General features: G+C 35.8%; 1 protein-coding gene across 1 annotated transcript; it reads left to right on the top strand.

Moving 5' to 3' along the window:
• Positions 1 to 963: 963 nt before the first annotated feature.
• On the top strand, positions 964 to 18,706 carry LOC110704010. Its single transcript, XM_021881802.1, has 9 exons — positions 964 to 2,003; positions 5,288 to 5,343; positions 5,432 to 5,514; positions 5,621 to 5,699; positions 11,274 to 11,384; positions 14,783 to 14,892; positions 16,309 to 16,392; positions 17,837 to 17,874; positions 18,282 to 18,706. Exons 1-9 carry the CDS (start codon positions 1,049 to 1,051, stop codon positions 18,350 to 18,352), a joined length of 1,587 nt encoding a protein of 528 aa, XP_021737494.1. The 5' UTR covers positions 964 to 1,048; the 3' UTR covers positions 18,353 to 18,706.
• The last annotated feature ends 2,800 nt before the right edge of the window (positions 18,707 to 21,506 follow it).

Genomic DNA, 21,506 nt, shown 5'->3' with positions numbered 1-21,506 from the left:
TTCCCTCTCCTTCCATTCTCTCTACTAATTTTGATTTTTTTTACTCCCTCTGTTTCAATATGATAGTCCCATATGGAATCTATCACATAAAATAAGAAAAGAAGAATATTTGGAATCTAACATTAAAATAAAAAACAATTTATAAATAGTTTTGCCTTATTTAATCTTTTTTGTTTTTTTAGGAAACCGTCAAGTATAATTGCATAATTCAAGGGAATAATTTCTTTACTTAGGGCCTGTTCTCTTACGTTAAAATTCAGTTCAGTTCAGTTCAGTTCAGCTCAGTACAGTTCAGTTCAGCTCAGCTCCTAATTTCCTTCTCTTATAAAATATTCATTTCAATTCAGTTTAGTTTAGTTCAATTCAGCTCAATTCAGTTCAACTCAATTCAGCTGAGTTCAGTCAATGAGAACAGGCCCTTAGACTCATGTCATCAATGCATAATCATTAATTTAACCAATCATAATTTAATAGGTATAAAATAGAAAATAAAAACTAAGTTAAAAGTAGAATACATTCAATATGGGTAGATCTTTTTGAAACGCCCAAAATAGTATATGGGACTAACAAATTGAAACGGAGGGAGTACAATTTTTTATTTTTCTACCAACCCCACTATCTTCATATATTATTACTTTCTCTAATTTCTCCTAAAAATCTGCACATGGAGAAATGGAGCAAGTATTTAAAACGGAGGAAGTAAAATTCAATAAATAATCCGGGCACTGCTCTGTTTCAATCTGCTTTGCTGAAATCTGCTCTATTCTGCCCAAAAGCTCAAAAAGAACGGGGCGTAAGGGCCTGTTCACATACGTTGAAATTCAGTTCAGTTCAGTTCAGTACAGTTCAGCTCCTAATTTTCTTCTCTTATAAAATATTCATTTCATTTCAGTTCATTTCATTTCAGTTCAGCTGAGTTCAGTTAATGAGAACATGCCCTAAGTATCTGGTTGGTTTGTGTCAAAAAAAAAAAAAAAAAAAAATCTGCTTAGTTATCCTTAGCACCAATGCTCTAACGCTTAACTGTAATACCACAACCAGAACAACAATGGCGGCCGTCTGTAAGTCACTTCAATTTTCCCCTTTCTCTCTCCTCCTCCTCCACTCTTCAAAGCGTCTTCCCATCCCATATTTTCAACCCACAAAATGTTTCCTCCCTCAAACTCGACCCTTCTCTTCTCCTTCAACCCCTTTCCCTCTACAATACGACATGATTATTTCCCACCCTTCTCCCCGAGTTTCCCCCACCAAACTCCCTTCTCCTCCTCACTCAAAACCCACAAATTTATCCGATTCTGATTCGCCAGAGCCCGACCCATCTTCCAGTTTCGAGGATTGGGTTGACATGAAACTTACCCAGAATGATAATGTAAGATTCAGTAAAGCTAATAGTGTCAATAGGTTGGAGGGGTTGGATAAGGCTAAGAGGAAATTTTACAAGAAAAGGGAAAAAAGAATGTTTGGCGATGATTCTGATGATGAGAGGAGGAAGATTAGGGAAAAGGGCGAATTCGTCGAATTGAGGCCTGAAGTTGTTGAGCCAAGAACATTGCATAAGAGAGAAGAAGAGTTGTATTTCTATGATGCTTTGGCTTTTCCTTGGGAAAAGGATAAGCATTATAAGATGATGTATCAATTGGAGAAGAAGTATTTTCCTGATCAGTGTTTAGATAAGGCATTTTTAGAACCCGGGCAATCAATTTCGAGTGATTCAAAAGGGCGGGCGAAGAAGAAGAGGGTTGATAGTGTGGGGAAGGGTGAGGAGGATAAAGGGTTGGTTTTCTTTGAGGAAGGAAGTGATGGTGGGAAGGTTAGTGGGGGTGGGGTTAAGGATGTATTTGAGAAGAAGGTAGAGGAGTTTTTTAAGTGTTTGAAGAAAGTCCCTAATAAGAATGATGAAGTTTGTGGTGTTGATCAGCCTTTTTTGGCTTCTAGAACTTCTGGATTACCTCATAAATGGGATAGTCCTGCTGGAACTGTTGTTTTAGTGAACAAGCCTAAAGGTGAGAGTTTGTTCTTATTTATCGTTTCGAGTTATAAATTTTGTTCAATAGTCTTGCTAATGTATATTAACTCAGAATTGGTTTAGTATTTATAGTATCAATTTCTCTGCATACTAAATTGGAAATTGTGATTGATTATCTTTGTCTTGTGTATGCTGCTTTCGTGTTGATTTGCTTGGCTAGTTGATCATAGTACATTGATGATTTGATCTTGAAATAGATGGAAATGGGTTAAAAACCTGTTGCAACATGATTAACCGATCCATGTAGCCTAGAACATCTTGCACCTTTTGAGCTACTGGAAGACAAAAGTTGTTTTGTTTTCATTTTAACTTACACCGTTTTATGTCATTGAATATGTATATACGAAGTATATACAATTATACAACTCAAATCCAAATTTTGACAACAATGCTTGTTAAATTCTGTTTACTTGGAATGTTATGAAAGTAAAAATATGTGAGAATAATTTGTTTGCATTAGCAGAAATAGCTATTATATGCAACCGCTGCATGGATTGCATTTGAGCACAGAAGGCAGATTGGACAGGCCACGTGAAAGATTATGCAGTGAGCAGCTGTTAGCCTGTTACACTTGCATTGCTTAGAGCCCAATCAATAGTGGTTCACAAATTATTGGGCTTCTTGAATCCTAATGTAGCTTTCTATAATAAGCTTAGTCTCTTTGATTGCACCACACATGTATTTTGGCTTTTTAACAAAAGAAAGTGCTTTTCTAAAGCTTCTTGCTGTAGGGGCTGTATTTTAGGATCTTTAAATGATCCAGGTGTCAAATAAAGCTCTTATCAACTTTTGAAAAAATGAAAGAGTTTTCTTTCAATTTTATTTTCTTAAAATCTAGTTTTCCATTTTGTTCAAATATTACCAGGAGTTCAATTCAAAACTATAATTAACTCATCAGATAAGCTCAGAATGAAACTTCACAGGCAATCAGTTGATAAATTCATGTAAGGGGAGTTGAGGGTTTATTAGTTCAGATAATTAAAATTCAAGAGAAGAGATATACTCTTAGTAGAGTGGAGCTCATTCATGAAATCTGTGGCTAAGGTAATAGGCATTGAATACTTGCTTTCTTTAAGTGGTTCATTCCTGGTAAGCGAATTGTCAATTCAGGATGTGAAGTGAAAGTCCTCCCATTGAGGGTTTTGGTCTACTGAACAAAAGGACTGTTTGTCATAGAAGTAATTTAGTTAGTGTAACAACTCACTTGTTGAACTAACTAGCTTTGAAAATAGATGGAAATAAAGTGCCCCAATGAATATAAAGCTGCTTTCTGAACCATGTGGGGAGACCATTGATGCATAATTTGGTGGCAGTGGAAAAATCTAATGTCAACTTTGAGGACTGAAGAGGGGAGAAATTCCATGTGTTAAAAATTGCACATCTCCATTTTAAGAGACAAGAAGTTTGTGTAGTTAATGTGAGCTATGAAGGGAATTGTATAAAATCTTTTGAATAGGGACATTTTTGTTTACAGCCATAGCTGTTTTAACCTCCTATTGATGAACATAATAAGCAAGGAAAGCAGGCAAAAAATCAATATATGGGAAAAGGGCATGGGCTGCCCTGTCCCAAACTTGTCTGTTGTTCGTAGAATGAATGAGTGGTTGAACTGTTTGCAAGGCACGGGTGGGTTGATGAGCTGGCTAGGGGATGGATGTGGAAGGCTCTCATGAGTTTAGAAGGTAAGGATAGCAATATAAGAGATCTGAGAGGAGATGGAAGGAACTCCCAAGAGTCTCAACATTTCAAGGGGAAAGACAATTACATAAAAGTACATTATTGTTCTTATGAAGGACAGTCATATGTTTGGTTGATGCTGGATATTGAAATGGTTGAAGGATTGGCAGTTGTGTTTCTATGAATTATAATATTATAAGATACTTGCGGAGTGGTTGAGCTTAATTCAATTTTCAAACTTAAATCTTGTTGATTGACGCAAGGTCTTTTTAGGGGTCATTCAAGTGTCACTACCAAGAAAGTTAGAGAATAACTGCTTTTGCTAAGTATCCAATAAGCTGCTTCTTTCCAAAGACAACTATTATTATTGCCTTACCCAGCTCTATGAAATTTGTATTGATTGAAAGGTAGGGTGAAAACTCATCATCGTCATCATCATCCTTATCATCTTCATCATCTCTTTCTAAACACGACAAAGGATGAGTCAAGCTTTCTTCTTGTGAACCATGAGAATGCCTAGTTCCTAGAAGAGCGAAGCTCATTTTCCTATTAGGGTAAATTTTCTGATTGAGATCATTTTTAAATGAAGCAAAGTTTAGATTTAATCTTCAAACAAAAACAAGGTTTGTTTTATATGTATGACTAGCAACAAGAATATTAATGCAATAGCTAAATGAGGATGAGCAATATCAGCTAGTCATTAACTTTGCGTTTGTGGATGAAATCAATGTATAAAATAGCTCAAGGCGTGCTGCCTAGGTGTGCCTTGGGCACGCTTCGGTTGCCTTCTTGAAGTGATGCTTACAATATAAACAACTAAAAAATATGTACTGAAGTGCGCCTCATGCGCTATTGGTGCGCCTCTTTGAATATGTCTTGCCTAGAGCAAAAAGTACTGTACCCTCGACGCTTTTGTACACTGGATGAAAGCCCCCAAGAAATTGCCAGAGTATGAAAATCGATCTCATGATCCCTGGAATCGGGAGGGAGGCTCTTACCAACTGACCCTTAGTAGTGCGAAGTTGTTTAGTCATTATGAAATATTCAATGATTCTTTTTAATTATGGGTCAGTAAGGTTTTTTTTTATATTAACCATGCTTCTATGGCAATAGTATTCTGCTGGGATATGCTTATTTATGTGGCTTTTACTGAAGTACTATAACTACTGCACTATGCATTACTTCTTATTTGAAAACAAATTCTAGTCATTCACACTGTTGTCTATTGACTTTGTGATAAGATGCCACAAAAAGTTGTTACACGATCTGTGAGAAATTGAGAACCTTTTGAAATAGTGGTAGTTAATATTAGCCTATGTATATGCTTACACAATCATGACCTTGAGATTATAATTAGTTATATAACTCAGGCTGGGTTTGAAATGCATGGGTTTGCCGCAGAACAAATTATTCTGGCATTGTGGATTTTGTGGCTGTCATGGCCCAATATCATGCCTGTGGTAAGTTTAATCTGTAAAATGTAGTGATGTGGCCAAATAAATGCTGGCTTGCTGATTAACCAACAAAATTGATGATCATATGGGCTATGAATCTGTAAACTAAATTGACTCCTGTACTGTACAGGTTGGACCTCATTCACAGTCTGTGGCAAGCTGCGTCGTCTGACTAAAGTCAAAAAGGTATGCTGCTTGTTTTCTATATTTTATGCTACTTTGATTGCTTCTTTCCTTTGCAATGTATTATCCTCAAATAATTATTGTGATACAGGTAGGACATGCCGGAACACTAGACCCTATGGCTACTGGCCTGTTGATTGTTTGTGTTGGGAAAGCTACTAAATTGGCTGACAAGTTAGTTTTCAAGCATAACAATGACTTTTCTACTATCCTTTTTTGGTCATCTGAGCTACATCCTATCATAGACATCAGATTCCTGAATTTAATACTATTGCTGCAGGTATCAGGGTATGATTAAGGGCTACAGTGGAGTTTTCCGTCTAGGGGAGGCAACTTCCACTTGGGATGCAGATTCACCGGTCTGTCCAATGCTCCTTGGTATCGACTGTGTTTCTTGAAATACAATTCTTTTAGTCACACTATTTCAGTTAATTAGTTATAGTCTTTCTTTATTCAACTAAAACCACAAAAGGAAAAATAAAAAGGAAAAAAGAAAATCAAGCTGAGTATCACTATTACTTCCTACCCCCAAAATGAGTGCCACTAAGAATTAGTGTTGTTGATTTGTGGCTTTATTCACCAGTTTTGGACTTACCTAACCTATTGACATGGGGTGAAACTAGGGTTGTTAGGCTGGTCTTCCCAAGTCAACAAAATTTATAACCAAACCTACTCCTAGTATAGGGGCAAGTCCAAGTTGATCTACGAGGAATGGAGGGTCAATTACTATAGTCTATGTGTTAAGCTATTTCGAAAGTGTGTATGAATGTGTAGTCAAGCAAATCAACTAAAGCAATCAAATAAAAGGAGTCAAATCAACAACAAAGATGCTAAGGATTAGGTTCCACATGTTTTCATGATAGAGGTGCTAAATTGGGGTACATTGAGCCAAATAGTGTTGCAAGGACTAATGATAAATGCATTCAAAGTGTTCAAAAGGCTATCTAGACTAATTGCCAAGCTAGGTTTCTTCTATAGATGACAAATTTGTAGAATCACAAATCAAACAAGATGAAAATTAATAATCTCAAATCAATTGGTCATGTCATCATGATTATCAATGCAATCAAGTTTAAAATTCAAGGTTGGTCAATCCACTTATGCTAAACACATGCATAAATTCATCAATCAATTTAATTACAACAATCTATGGATCAAAATCCCTAAATCAACATCAAACTACCCATCTAACATGCTTCCCTTCACCCTTTCTAAGAAATCTACTCACTAATCATTATTAATTCAAGAAACAAAACCAAACTAATCATGATCATCATCATTTTCAACCAGTCAAAGGGAAAATCAAGATTAAAGAGAAATTCAAATGATTAAGCAACTAATCAAGAATTTAAACCAAGCAAACAATTATCAAACATCCAAAACTAAAGATCAAACCAAAGGAGAAGAATTAAAGGAAAGAAATCTCACTAATTATCATTGATTAAGGGGAAATCCAAGCTTTATTGAAGTAAATTGAAAATACAAGTGTTTCTCTCTTTTATTTCTCTCTTTACTAATTTGGAAAACTACAAATTGTACTAGTAAAAACATCATTCCCAAAAATAGGAAGAAAAGAAGTATATATAGGAAGCTAGCCATGAGGCTCATCCACCATGTGGTGCGCACGCACGCATAGTCCTGCCCCACACACACATGGATTTGTGCCCCTCATGGCCCTTGCTGCGCTCACGCACCATAGTGATGGCCTAGCAGCTTGCATACTCGGCTTCTTGCTTTGGTGCTTGCGCTCACAAGCATACTCCTCACTAACGCTTCTCATTCATTTTAGTGTGTTCATGACCAATACATATGATGAGGGTGATGCACGAGAGCGTTAATGCCAAGAGTGGGGGCTTGCTTCTTATCTTGAACTCTAGCCAACCAAATGATATGAGATCTTGTCCAAAAGACTTGGAGAACCTTCCAAAGTAAATCCCGAGCCTCGAACAAGTCCTACAATAAAAGAAAATAAAGCGAGTAAAGTAGATAAGTCAAAAATACCCTTAAATCATAAGAAATCACATAATAAAGGAAATGACGAAACCAAAACATAAACAAACGAAACTAAAGCATTATTTAAAGAGAAAAAACTATAAAAAGAAAGAAAACGTCTTGAAATGCTACCAAATGAGTGCCATTAATAACACTCATAAAAGTCCCCCAAACTAGACTTTTGCTCGTCCTTGAGCAAACTAAAAGCGAGAAAAAGGAAAAATAAAGTAAATGACACTCACATGATAGCTTATTCAATTAAAGAGAAGAAAGAAAGAGGGTTGGGAATATACACTAACTCACTAACGTAGGAATCACGGTTGTTTTTAGTTACAACAAGCCCTTAAACCAAAAAGTCGCCAATGAGGACTAGTGAGGTCTCGTAACGGTTTCCAAAGAGCTTAACTCGTAACTCTCAAAGTAAAACGAGGCAAAGCATAAAAGGAAAATAAAATAAAAAATAAAAAGAACACAAATGCTTTTGAAACGGACCTTCGTAAATAGACAAACACAAATAGATATAAAGATTTCTAAACAAGCAAAAGGGTTGCACGTTCCAAGATATCCAAGGTTGATTAAAACATAAAATACGCTAGGCATATAGAACCAATAAGGCACAATTCACCTTCATTCCAAACAATCTTACCTCGTTCTTCTTACTAGTTTCAAATCCACCTCTAGTGAGTATCTTAATGATTCATGGAAGGAACCAGAAAAGAAGAGATTTAGGGCTACTCGGCGTCTTGACTATTTAAACTTACTCCATAGGCTTGACTCACATCTCCCTCCACCTACTTGTGACTCTACAACAAAGGTCAAAAGGTCATAGAAAGGGTTGTAATGTATGAGCAAAGAGGGTAAAGGTAGGCTAAAATTTGAAATTTGGTGGTATACCTGATTTGTAAAGCAAAGGGTAATTAATCCTCAACATCATAGTCAAGTCATCACCAAATAAAAACACCAAACAACCCCAAGCTTATTCAAAGCAAAATCACAAACATATATACAAAAAGCGTAGACAAGCTTCACCCAAGCTTAAATGGAGCATTATCCTTAATTCTCTAAATTAGGGAGATAATGATTACACAAAATATTTTTATGCTTTTCATTTTTCTTTTTTTCTTCTCTTTTTTTTTTTTTTTTATTTTTTATTTTTTTATAATTTTTTATTTAATGCATTTGCTTTTGCTCTTTTTTTTCTTTTTAAATTCATGCTTTAGTGCTTTGTCCTCGCCTTTTTTAATTGTAGACGACTTTTTTAACTTGCATTTGCCTTTATTCACAAACTATGTATAATATAAACTTGCTCTCTAAAAGAAGCAAACATCCATACATAATCCTCCATAAACACCAACAAACCATAGACCATATGCCTCACAAAAACCAAAAATGGAAAAGAAAATGAAACAAATGGTTATAGAGCTAGATATGGCTAGAAAAAAGCGGATAAGGCTCAAAAGGTTAGCAAGGTGGCAAATGTAAACCAAAAACCAAAAATGATAAAACTAAACGTAGAAAGTAAAAATAACCATCCCAAAAAGATGCCTTTATCCTTCTGAAATGGTTCGGTCGCGATTTTAGGAGATTATAGTTAAGTTCTAGATAAGAGAATGCAGTAGTCAAGGATCCATGCCACTCACACAAGATAGGTAGAAGGCTAGAAAAATGAAACCTCACGTGGTTGTAGCAAAAACTCACTCTTGGCTTCAAATTCACTTTAGGAAGCAACACCTTCTTACCACAAATATGTAGATTAGGGAGCTGCGGCGATTTGTCTCGGTGGCTGGTTGTTTGTTGCGGTTGTGGGTTAATAGCTTGTTGTTGGTGGTGGTGAATTAGGGGAGCTGAGTTAAGTGAGTGGTGAGCAGGTGAGGTTGTGCGTGAGAAGGTATGGTGGGCTCGTCTGCTCTCGACCGTCATCCTCACGTGATGCCCACGAGCAAGGCAGCCCAAATGCTCATATTTTGCTTGTTCATCACCAAAATCAATGAGAGCACAAGCGTAATCACGAGAGTGTGGCAATTTGGAACTTTGAATGTTCACCAACAAAACACAAATAAAACTAAGGGGGAAAACAAAATAAAATAAAACTATACTAAAACTACGAATTAAGAACTAAAAGTATGATAAAATCATAAAAACTAATCGAAAACCAAAATGAGTTACTAAAATGGAATACCAAAGAAAACTAAGAAAATTAGAGGAAAATGATAAAAGAAAATATGGAAAAAGGACCTATAACTTCTTATTTTGAGCGCCATAAATGACGCTCATCACCTATCTATACTACTACTCACCTCGATATGCTTGTTAGGCATTATTTTTGAGAAATTCATTCCTTTTTTTTTTCTTTTTATTCCCCCCCGTAGTGTACAGAGGCAATTCTTTATAGAAAAAGGGACGGATACTTGTAAATTCCGTGCGGTTACTACAACATCAACAACCTTCACTTGTGTGAATCACCTTATGCAAGATTTGATGCTCAAATAGTTGCAGCCTTATCAATACTCCCTCCACTTTATTGAGTTCCTCAAACCCAAGAAAATGGAAAAGAGGGACCATGCATGTGGGTACTTGCTTTAGAAAGATAGAGAGTAGGGTTTTATTAAATATAATTGGGCCTCAATGTAGGATTGTGTATGATAAAAAATGAATAAAAGGATTTGATAAAAAGGAATATATGAGAATGAGTAGAACTTGAAAAACGAATGGAAATGGAAATGATTATAACTAAGGATAACAAAGGATGTATAAGGCTATAATCAATTCAACTAATTGAGAGAAAATTTCAAAATTACCATTACCACTGTGATTCAGTATAAATTGCACCCAATGATGTGTCTTGATAATGCTAGATGTATGCAATGTCACTTTGGTCATTCCAAACTAGTAAGATGACTGCTTGAGTCCTTATTGTTGCTATCACTAATTAATAATTTATCAAACCACTCTTATAGTCCGTGCAACGCATGAGGTGTAATCTAGAAGGAATGGAGAAAGATGATAAAAATGAGAGAGGTAAGGGCTAGGTCAAAAATAAATTTAGGGAAAAGAGATAAATAGGAGAAAGAATGTAAATTGAATGATCATTAATGATCTTCATTACTCCTTTTCATATTTTTTCCAAGAAGAATAGGAGTAAAAAGTAAAAATGACATGTGGCTTTTTGTGTTTTTATAGATGAAATGTATATGAGTCATGAGTTTGTAGCTTCAATGTAATAGACTAACTTACTGCAATTATAATTTAAGACAATTTGCAAGAACCAAGGCTTAAACTTGAGTATTTGATTCACTGATGATTGAATTACAAGGGATAGGCATAACTTGAGGTTATGAATCTCACAGTAGCTTGAGGCCACAAGTCTCTCATGTGTTTTCACTAATTTCTGGATGGTCTCTACTGACCCTAACTACAATACATATACTCAAGACTTAACTAGAACATGTGACATTAATTAACTAAAATAGAAACCCACAAAGGTTATGATTAAAGGAGGCTGCCTTCTTTCCTCAACTTCCCCTTAATTGGCCTTGTCCTGTTGTTCATTGTTCCTTCTCACAATTGACCCTTGCTGCTGCCCCTGTTTTGCGCGCCTGGAGTACACCAAAAGTGGTGGTTGAATTGGTCCGATAGCTTTGTTGACCTTATTGACCCGTTCCATAACATTCAATTGTGTCTTAGGACTGTGATAGTCCTTCATATTGCATAAGACAGAAAAGTGTACTTCTCAAGCTTTTTGTTCAAATATCTGGTTAGTTTCATTTGCAATTTGTATCATTAGAAGAGTACCTGATTTTTTTTTGATAGTATCTATTATATTTGTGCATTGCGATCTATTGCACGATGGAAATAAAATTTATATACGCATTGTAGATATTTATTTTCATCTAAATTTTGTAGCTGCTATCCCATTAGAATGTAACATGTTTTTTTCCCAGGTAATTCAACGGGAACCATGGGAACATATCAAGGATGATGACATAAGAAAGGCTGTTGCATCCTTTACCGGTGAAATTTGGCAAGTTCCTCCTATGTTTTCTGCAATCAAAGTAAGTCTAGCTATTCTATATCTTTAAATTTACCTAGAAATTGCAGCTAAGATATCAAGAGTGCATGATGAAGCTACAAACATTAAAACAATTGTTGACATAGTTCTATATTTCTATTCTCTAAGAACCCTTCATTTAGCTAAAATATTCAGTTGAATCGTCAAAAGAGCATCCTAAAGTATTAGACTTTGTGCATTCTTTTTTACAAATTTCTGCAAAAGGTGAAGGTCTCCGAAAGTGGAGGTTGGAAAACATAGAAAGTACTGGCCTACCGGGGATGCGTATAAGCTGGATACGCCAAAAATACGTAACTGGAACATCTTGCCAAAAATGGGCACAGATTACTTTGATGGATATGACGCCATTGTTCTTTGAGGATATCTAAAGAACGGCAAGACAACTCTATTGCCGTCCCCCATCATAACATTGAAATTTCACCCCCCTCTCCTCCAACAAGAAAAGGTCTCTTGGACATATCTACGGCATGCAGACAAGTTTTCTTTCACGCGACTTTTCTCTCTAGTGGTTCCGGTGAGGCTGTAAAAACCACTGAACTAGACCAACAGTATTGGTGTCAGCTATTACGCCGACTTCTATAAGTTGATGAGGGAATACTTTTAGTTGGGGGATAGAGAGGTGTGATAAGATTACCTTGTGAAATGGAATTTGGTGTGTTGTCTGAAGGCAACAGGAGGGTTGGGTTTTGGGAGAGTGATAACAAAAGAAGAAATGAAAATACTGTTTATAGTTGTTCATGCATGGAATAAACTGATAGCAAAGAGTGATTCCTTTTAGTTTTTGGTCAATTGGTCTGGTCATCAGTCTAATGTTTCGTGTCTGTCTTATTCTAGGTCTCTAGGTACTAGAGCTATTAGTCTTAGGGATAAATTAAATGTAAAAAATTGTATTTGTAAATCTTGCTGTGCATCCTGACTACAGGCAAGAGTACTACCCCCAATGCTTGATCGTTTTTATTCCCTCACCATCTCTGCCTTATTTCTGGAAACTTTGACTGGGTGTCAGGTCTCTATAACTGGATATTCAGTGACATTGTGATAAGGTCGGAAACCTTATCTGATTTCTTAGCTCAGAAATCAGCAGAAAGTTTCAGAAAATAGAAAGATAGAGAGGAAGGAGAAGAAGTAACAGAATAGAGAGAGAAAGAGAAGAGAGAGAAAGAGAGAAGATTAGATTCAGTGTATTAATTGGTTAATGAAATTAATACATTCATTCAGTTATATAGCCAGCTAATCAATCTAAATACAGAAAAGCAAAAAGAATCTTATTTTCTAACGACCAGGATAAGGACAAAACCGGCTAACAAACTCTAGTAACCGATTTTCCCGCCAAAACTTGACAAAATGTAATTTGAGCTGTAACGCCGTTGATAAATGGCTGTAATGTGATGCAATTACAAGCAGTAGCAGTGCTTAGTAGGTATTCTAAAGCTCTCCTGGTGGAAATTGCCTGGAATTTGGTAGAAAAGTGCAGATAGTCAGTCATGGGGCTTACCATAGGGAAAGGTTGTTGTATGTGTCGGGAATGTGAATTTGCAAAACATGTGGTTGGGTCAGATGAGCTAGGAGTCAATGAGCATTGTTAAAATGGTTAGACTTGGAGATAATTGTTTATCAAATTGCCCCAATTTGTGTCCTACATAAGTTGAATTGGTCTACTGCAGTTAGGAGTGTTTAGGCTTCATTCTTTTCTGTATCTTTTTAAAATTGTGATGGATCAAGATAGGCCACCCGTGATCCTCACTTATACCAGAAGAAGACAAAACCAATGGCAACCGAGAACAGCAGGAGCAGCCAAATCAATCATCACCTGTGCATGTGAGACAAATCAGTGAAGACTAGAATCAACCTAGGGATGAGACTTTGTAATATAAACTGGTGGGGGAAATAGAAAGAAGATAGGCAGATTTATAGTATAGTTTAAAGAGACTTGTGACCTAAACTCACTATTTTAGAGACTGGTAAGAGGTAACCTCAAGCTACTAGTTGTAAGCCATTTGCTAATATAAATCAAAGCTTCAACCTTTACCTCTAGTTTGTATTGTGTGTGTGTGTGTGTGTGTGTGTGTGTGTGTGTGTGTGTGTGTGTTAGGGGGGTGGGGGGGGATACAAGGAGAAAGGAAAGAAAAATCTTACTTCTTAGATGTTTGTACAGATACGAGTTGACAGGGAACAGAAACAACCATCACCAATCCACCATTGCACAATATTCATCACAACTAAGATATTCAACCACAATAATCTTACTCTTTTTAGGCCAACAATAACAATAACAACGACCAACATCATCCTGCCCTCTCTAGCGAGGTGGCGATGACCAACAAGAAGACTACCATAATTAGCCCTTTCCCTTTTCATTTCTCTTTCATTCTTTCTTTCTCAGGTTTTGCGTTTCGTGTGGGTGTTTTGCGGGTGGGGAATGGTTAAGACAGGGTGATCGGGGTTGGGCGGAGGCAGGAGGGTTCTGCGTGGTTGGGGGGATGGTTTTCCGGTTGCAAGGAGGGTTTCTGTGGACGAGATGAAGGTTTTCGGTGAGTGCAAGGTTTTTAATGGGTGGCTGGAGATTTTCGGGTGGAGGGAGAGTTTTTTCGGGCATTGGTTGAGGTGAGGAGTGGGTCTGTTGGTGGTAGGATGGTTTTGGTTGGGTGCAGGTGGTCGGCATGGATGATTGGGTAATATTGGTGGTTGAGTAGCGATGAAGGTAGGTGACTGTAAACAAATCAATCCCTTGGATGAACCACTTAGTGGGTTGGGGGGAGGGGTGGGGTGGGGTGGAGAGAATCATGTTAAGGGAAAGTGGGGGAAACAAGAAGGTAAAGAGAATGGAAAGAATGATCCCACAAACAACAGGGGAATCAAAAGTGTTCATTCCCTTGCTCTTTCCTTAAGCCCCCTACCAAACGACCCCTTGACTTATCTACTTAATCTATGGATGGTCTAACCATACTATTATACTAAGAACTCTTGATATACTGTGCACATGTTGCTGTTAGTGCAATCATTCTAATGAATTGCTTGTCTATACACGTAATTATTGCGTATATAAGTATATTAATTGTGTCGATGGTCTACACTCATTGTACCTACTGTTTATAATCAATGTGCAAGTATATACTTATTGTATCTAGATCTTTCTCACCTTCTCACATTAAGTATAATTTTCACTGGATCCTATAGAGATATCTAACATTTTTTCTGTCCTTTAATTTTAGTTTTGATTGAGTTTATTTCTTGAAATGTTTGTAGTTTGTTGTATATGAAGTATGAAATGCAAATGTATGCCTCCTTTAAGATTTTACAACATTGTTTAGGAACATTGTATTGTAATTGTTGCTGGTGAATTTTTAACGCTGATATTGTTTGATGTATTCCAATATATAGATTGGTGGTGAAAAAATGTATGAGAAAGCCAGGAGAGGAGAAAGCATTGAACTTTCCCCTCGACGAGTTTCAATATTTCAGTTTGACATTGAGCGCAGCCTAGAAGACAGGTCAGTTAGAACTCAGCTATAGGAAGGCAAGAATTCTGATACTTGCCTATTTCTTTGTTAATAGTTTGACTATCTCTTTGCATTCTGGAGGTGCACTTTATGGTTATTGTTTTGCATATGTATCTCAGCACCTCCATTTTTCCATGTGTCTTATTATTTCCCATCTGATTACGTGTCTGTCATCTAATTTTTAAGAATTTTACTTGTTGCACCTTAATATGCTTAGTTTCATTTAGTATTTGGCTGTATATGAGCGGGGGTTTCAATACTTGCATGAGTTTTTATGGTATTGGAAATAGAATTTGGTGGGTGAATTATATTTAGTACATTATCAATATTGGTGAAGTATATTTAGTACGCAATGAATGTCTTGGGCATGTTAAGTAATACAACAACTAAAAGATCTGTATATGTTTGTCTTTTACCCATTTAAACATTTAATATATCAAAATGTCGGCTAAAGAAATTATCAAAAGTTTAAGCAAAGTTGAAAACCCTAGAGATGAGCTCAACCTTGAAACTACAATTTTAGCCACAAGGTCCTTAAATAAAATTATACTTCAAAAATTCCTCCCGAGTTAAGTTAAATGTGAATAGAAGTTAGATTAATAAAATTATTGAGAAAGCAAAATTTACGGAGAGAAATGGCCGGAGGAGCTTTAACTTGACTCGCACAACTCTACCAATCTTTGGCATACTGGTGTTCTTTTCTGTATGTTTGCACAAGGGCAAGAGTGACCTTAAGTGTGATCTGTATGAATCTCTTATTATTGCTTTAGGTTGCCATCATTAATCTTGCCTTAAATTTTTGTCCTAAATTGAGGGCCCATCTCCAATCTACTTCTGTTTACCATTAATTACAATCCTATAGTTTGAATAATTTGTAAAATATTACTAGGACACATGCCAATCATAAGATTCATAGCATGATCAATACCACTAATTTAGGTGAAAAAAATGTTAGTTACAGCAAGATATTATGCATGTGATATCCAAAATCTAGTACCATGTGCCCTTGCCATTGTTTTTTGTTTTGGGATCTACATAACTTTGACAATCTATTACCAGTTACCACCTTTATTTCTAAAAGTTCTTTACACATTACATATTCACAACTGCCATTGTAAAAGTTTGACCAATAATATCTCTAATTATGTTTTTGTAAAATAATAAATAGCCAGAGTTCCGAGACAAATCTAAGTATCTAACAAGACCCTACATTTATGTATAATTTCCTTATTCCTTACATATAAATCCGAATGGTGATTGGTAAGTGGATTTGTAACTGGTAACAAAAGTCAAAGTGTTCCGAACTTTTGAAAACAGGGGTAGTATTAATCTGACCACATCTAGGGTTGGCTAAAAGATGCTAGCAAGGAGTCTATCCACATACTTACATTATCAATATGTTTGCAGGCAGAATTTGATATTTCGAGTTACCTGTTCAAAAGGCACATACGTTCGATCCCTCTGCGCAGACTTGGGGAAGGCTCTTGGAAGGTAATTTATTTTTGTTGTAATCTTGTAAAGCTCCCTTCTATTAGAATGGCTTGTTACTTTGCTATTTATCATGATGCTTTAACATATCTTCTTCCTAGGCTACACTCTTTTATATATTTATTTACCCCTTGATTGCAAAAAGACAGGTAATGTATGTATATACTGTAATAAAATTTTAATTATTGTGCAATTCTTTTTAATTTGACATAATTTTTCATCTTAATTTGTAAACAGATCAACATCCTAGCACTTCCTCTGTTTTTTTTGGTGCTACACTAACTGTAGCTGTAGACCAAGGAGAGTAGGAGAGAGTATAAGAAATGGGGTACATGATCGTGTAAGAAAAAGTAGGAGATAGAGACACATTGTTTTAAGTGGCTTTGTGTTAAGGAAACTTTTTCCAATACAGAGAAAAAAAAGTGTAATCAACAAAAGGAAATGAATGAATATAGAAAGTGTAACCAACTAAAGGAATGAACGAATGTAAAAAGTGTAACCACTCAAAAGGAATGGAGCCATTAACTCACTGTGTGTGTGTGGCGAGGTTAGGTCTATTGAAGGTAGAGTGTGTGTGTGCACATGCACACTGCTATATTTTATTTTGTAACAATGAGTTAATTATTACCTCCTACAATAATCTGTAATATTTATGTGTGTTTGTTTAGCCTGGGTATAACACTATTCAATAATGTAGCTGCGTTACTAGGCTGATTATAATTGGAAACAAATAATAGAAGTGAGAATATAGATATGCAAAAAGGCGATGCAAAATCTTACAAGATAGTTGATCCAGAACATTTAGTGATATCCATTTACTATCTAATTGAATTAATCCCAGCTATGGCAGGTGATTGACTGGAGGTGCCGGGGGATCTAGAAGAGCTGTAGAGAGAGAGTTTAGGATCAGTTGCAGCTAGGGATTAAAAGATCTGGAAAAAGGGTGTTTTATTGGCCAGATAATTAAGAGCAAAAACACTTATTAAATGTTAGAAATAGATTGAGGATTAAATTGACTAGGTTGGAAGGAGTTAGGAAGGATATGAAATATATAGACTTGCATGAGGATGAGGTATTGGATTGTAAGTGATGGAGGAGGAAGTTATTTTTGGATGACCACATGGAATAATTAAATTTGGTTTATGTAGCCGACCCCCGTTATGGGATTAAGGCTTTGATTGATTGATTGATTGAGTATTAAATTGATAAAACTAGAGATAAAAAACTTGGATAGTTTAATTACTCCTTAATTACTACGTATCAGAGACAAATAGCAATATTATGGTTGATTTACTAGTATCAAGACTCTCAATCTTTGTTTATGTGCCTGTTAACTGCAGCCTTCTCTTATTTCTCCTTTGCCTCCCAATGGCGGTTTCTGCACATCTGATTTTCTTTGATGACATTTGTCGTTTACTTTTTCACACATTTTTTTATGGTGTTGCAGCTGTGCTCATTTAACTGCCCTGCGGAGAGACTCAATTGGTAAAGTCTCAATTTTTTTTCCTTATATATTACTACCTCCATTTTTTATAAGTTGACACGTTGTGACTTTAGCACTATTCACACACCTCCCTTTGACCATGTTTTGTGATTTATATGTAAGGAAAAATATAGTCAAGTGAGATCTTATTAGATTCATCACAATGTATATTTTCAAAATATCAACTTTTTATAATTTTTGCTTATTGGTCATTAAAGATATTAATGATTTAATTTGTGCATTGGCAAACGTGATTAAAGAAACGTGTTAACTAAAAAGAAACGGAGGAAGTATTAATTTGGACATGGGACATATTAATGAATAATGCAACTTAATTATATACTTTCGTTCTGGAAGTAGCACTTGCACTGTGTTTTGAATCTGAAATTGTATTTCTTCATTGATTCAGGGGAATACACTGCTGATGATGCCTATGAATTCCAAGAACTAGAGGATCAAATTACAAAAAGGTACCTCTAGCTGCACAAATCCATGTTGCTTCTGACAAAGGTTTAGAGCGGTTTTTTTGTTTATACTTTGGGAAGTTATGCTATTGTTTTTTTGTAGAAGTACAACGGATAGTAAATCTGAGTCATATTAAACATTGTTAATTTTGGATATTAGATTAGTACAGAAAAATAGTAGATCGAGTTCATTGAAACAAACATTAGTATATCAGATGTCCTGTCCTCAGGCACTTTTGAAAGCCTGTATCTTGCATTAATTTATTTTTCAATGCTTGTTTGATGCTCTTTTAACTGTGGAAGTAGTAATGTAAAATCTTTCCTACCTATACCATTACATTATGTTAAGTAACAGCTTTGTGGTGCGAAACAAGGGCTAGATTGGTGTCATTGGCTGATTGTCATATATTATTGAGGTTTTAGGCCAAATTTCTACCGATTATAACATATTTATTTGGACTATGGATTTGATTTGATCGAATCAGGTTGGTATCAGGATTATTTTCAATACTGCGTATGTCAAAATTGAGTGTTATTTCAGATTGATGGGATAAGGCCCAAATCCGAGATGAATACTGAATAGCCACCCTTAATCTACGTTTACCACAGAAAATAGAATTTATTTAGTACTATTAATCTATTATACATGTAGCTGTTATATAAACAGGGCTCTACTCAAAGCAACTGAGCAATGTTAAAGGATTCTACAAAAGAGTTCCATGCAATGCAATTCAATAGCCTCTTAGAATACCTCTAGGGAGACTGTCTGACGAATGTTTGTACTTCAACCAACCATACCAGTTCTAGTGACTTGTCTATTTCCGGAAACAAAGTGATTTCAGATCTACATTTGGGTAGGATAGCGAGCTGTGTTATTGACAGTAAATCCCAAAGACTCGAAATAGGCTTGTTCAGCATCTGCGATGCGATCTTGGAACATTGACCATTCTCTCCGACATCTCTCTCCAACCCGTGGAAAAAAATATTTAGGGGTTGAAAAGAAAATGCATTGCGTTACTGATGGTGGCTTAAGCAGAAATAGAATCCTAAATAATAGGTTAAATTTGTTTTGGGTCATTCATAAGATATACTAAGATATTAATTTAATGTAACTTTTTTACCTTTTTAAAAAAAGTCAAGGTAAAATTTGGCGCCTAAGGATGACAATGAGGTTTGAATTAAAGATTGTGACAAATTAAAATCTTTGGCTACAGAATATTTCACGAATATGTTTAAGTCAAAATTGCAATCTTTTAATCATCAGGATAATTATGAGCCTAATTTCGTATTAACTGACCTTAATCGTAATGCTATGTCTCGAATTCCTTCTATGCCTTTTCAAAATGAGTCCTATGAAATGCCTTGGACCAGATGGTGTGCAGCCTCAGTTTTTACATATACCTTATACCATTTATAATTTTGGTTTGACTTAGGCTCCTCCATTTATAATTTTGTGCTTAACTGCTTCACTTCCTGTGAGGTTCTAGCTAGTGTTAATAGTTCTAGCTAGTGTTAATAGGTCTTACACAGACCTTATACCAAAGATTGAAATTCCTTCCAAAATTTCGGAGTTTAGACCTATTGGTTTGTGTAATACTAGCTATAAATTGATCACCAAGTTAATCTCAGATAGGACACAACCCTTTCTCACCAAAATTATTAATCCTTTACAATCAAGCTTCATCCCTGGTTGAGGTATTGAGGATAATATTATAGTGGTGAAGGAAATTGCTCATGTTTTTAAGAAAGCTAAAAAAGGAAAAAAATATCTGTGCTCTTAAACTTGATCTCACTAAGCTTATTGAGGATACTTTAAATTTTTTTGGCTTTCCTATTTCCTTGAGCAAGCTAATCTTGAATTGTATATGTTCTCCTACTATCTCAGTTTTGTGGAATGGTGAAATTTGTGATTCTTTTACTCCTTCTCGTGGTATAAGGCAGGGTCATCCCCTTTCCTCTTATATTTTTGTCCTTTGTTTAGAAAGGCTTTACATTATGATTGAGCAACATGTTAAAAGAGGTATGTGGAAACCTATTAAGCCTACTCCTTCCATTCACATGTTTCATATCTTTTATGCAGACGATGTTTTCCTCTTTGGAAACTCTTATAGTGAGAATATTAATGAGATGATGAAAGTTTTGAACCTTTTTGGTTATATGTCAGGATTAAGGTTAAATCACTCCAAATCTTCCATGATTTTTCACCTAAAATGAACCATTTGATTAGGTTTAACATTGCCCATTCCTTTGGCTTTAAATGTGCTATTTCGTTTGGTAAATACTTGGGATTGAGATTAGTCCTAACATGCTTAAACCTTCCCATTATTTTGGTCTTCTAGAAAAAAGTATGGATAGGCTTAGGGGATGGCTGGCAAAGCTTTTAAATCTTGCTGGGAGATGTACTTTGATCAAGTCGGTTTTGAATTCTTATCCTGTTTAACATATGCAAACTAATCTCATTCCTGTCACTGTGTTAGACAAACTAGAGCAAAGGTGTCGAATTTTTTTATGAAATAAGGTAAACAATATACATTACAGTCCTAGACTTGCTTAGAAGTATGTCACTATGCCTTTAGCTGCCAAGGTTTGGGTATTAGAAGACTCAGGGAATGGAATGTCTCTTTTATGGCTAAACTTGGCTGGACTCTTTTGAATAACCCTTCGAAGTAACGGGTAAGAATTTTTAATGAAAAATATTTGAAGAATTCGACTCTTTTTTTATTGCACTCCAAAGTCTTCTCAATCTCTTATTTGGAGGGATATCCTTAAGGGAAGACATCTTCTTGCCTCGGGATTGAAAATTGGGATAGGAAATGATGCTACCACATCTCTTTGGTATCACCATTGGGTAGGGAAAGCTCCTATCTATCTTCTTATTTCTAGTGATGTGCCCCCTCCAAATCTCATTGGTTAGTTAGTAATATCATCAAGGATGGGGTTTGGTATTTAGATGAGATAAATTATCTCCTTCATGCTTCTCTAATTTCGGAAATTCTGGCTACTCCTATTTCTAAAGCTTCTAACTTTGATGACTTCATTCACTAGACTGCTTCAAAATCAGGTAAGTTTACTATTAAGTCTGCTTATAACTCTCTTATCTCATCCTCCTATATCCCCTTCCCCTTTTTCTCTTCTTGGAAATAATTATGGAAAGTCACAGTGCCTTCAAA

Source organism: Chenopodium quinoa, unplaced genomic scaffold, assembly GCF_001683475.1.
Source record: "Chenopodium quinoa cultivar QQ74 unplaced genomic scaffold, ASM168347v1, whole genome shotgun sequence".
Classification (NCBI taxonomy): domain Eukaryota; kingdom Viridiplantae; phylum Streptophyta; class Magnoliopsida; order Caryophyllales; family Amaranthaceae; genus Chenopodium; species Chenopodium quinoa.
Note: the sequence above shows the minus strand (reverse complement) of the source record. Positions and strands in the feature narration are given on the sequence as shown.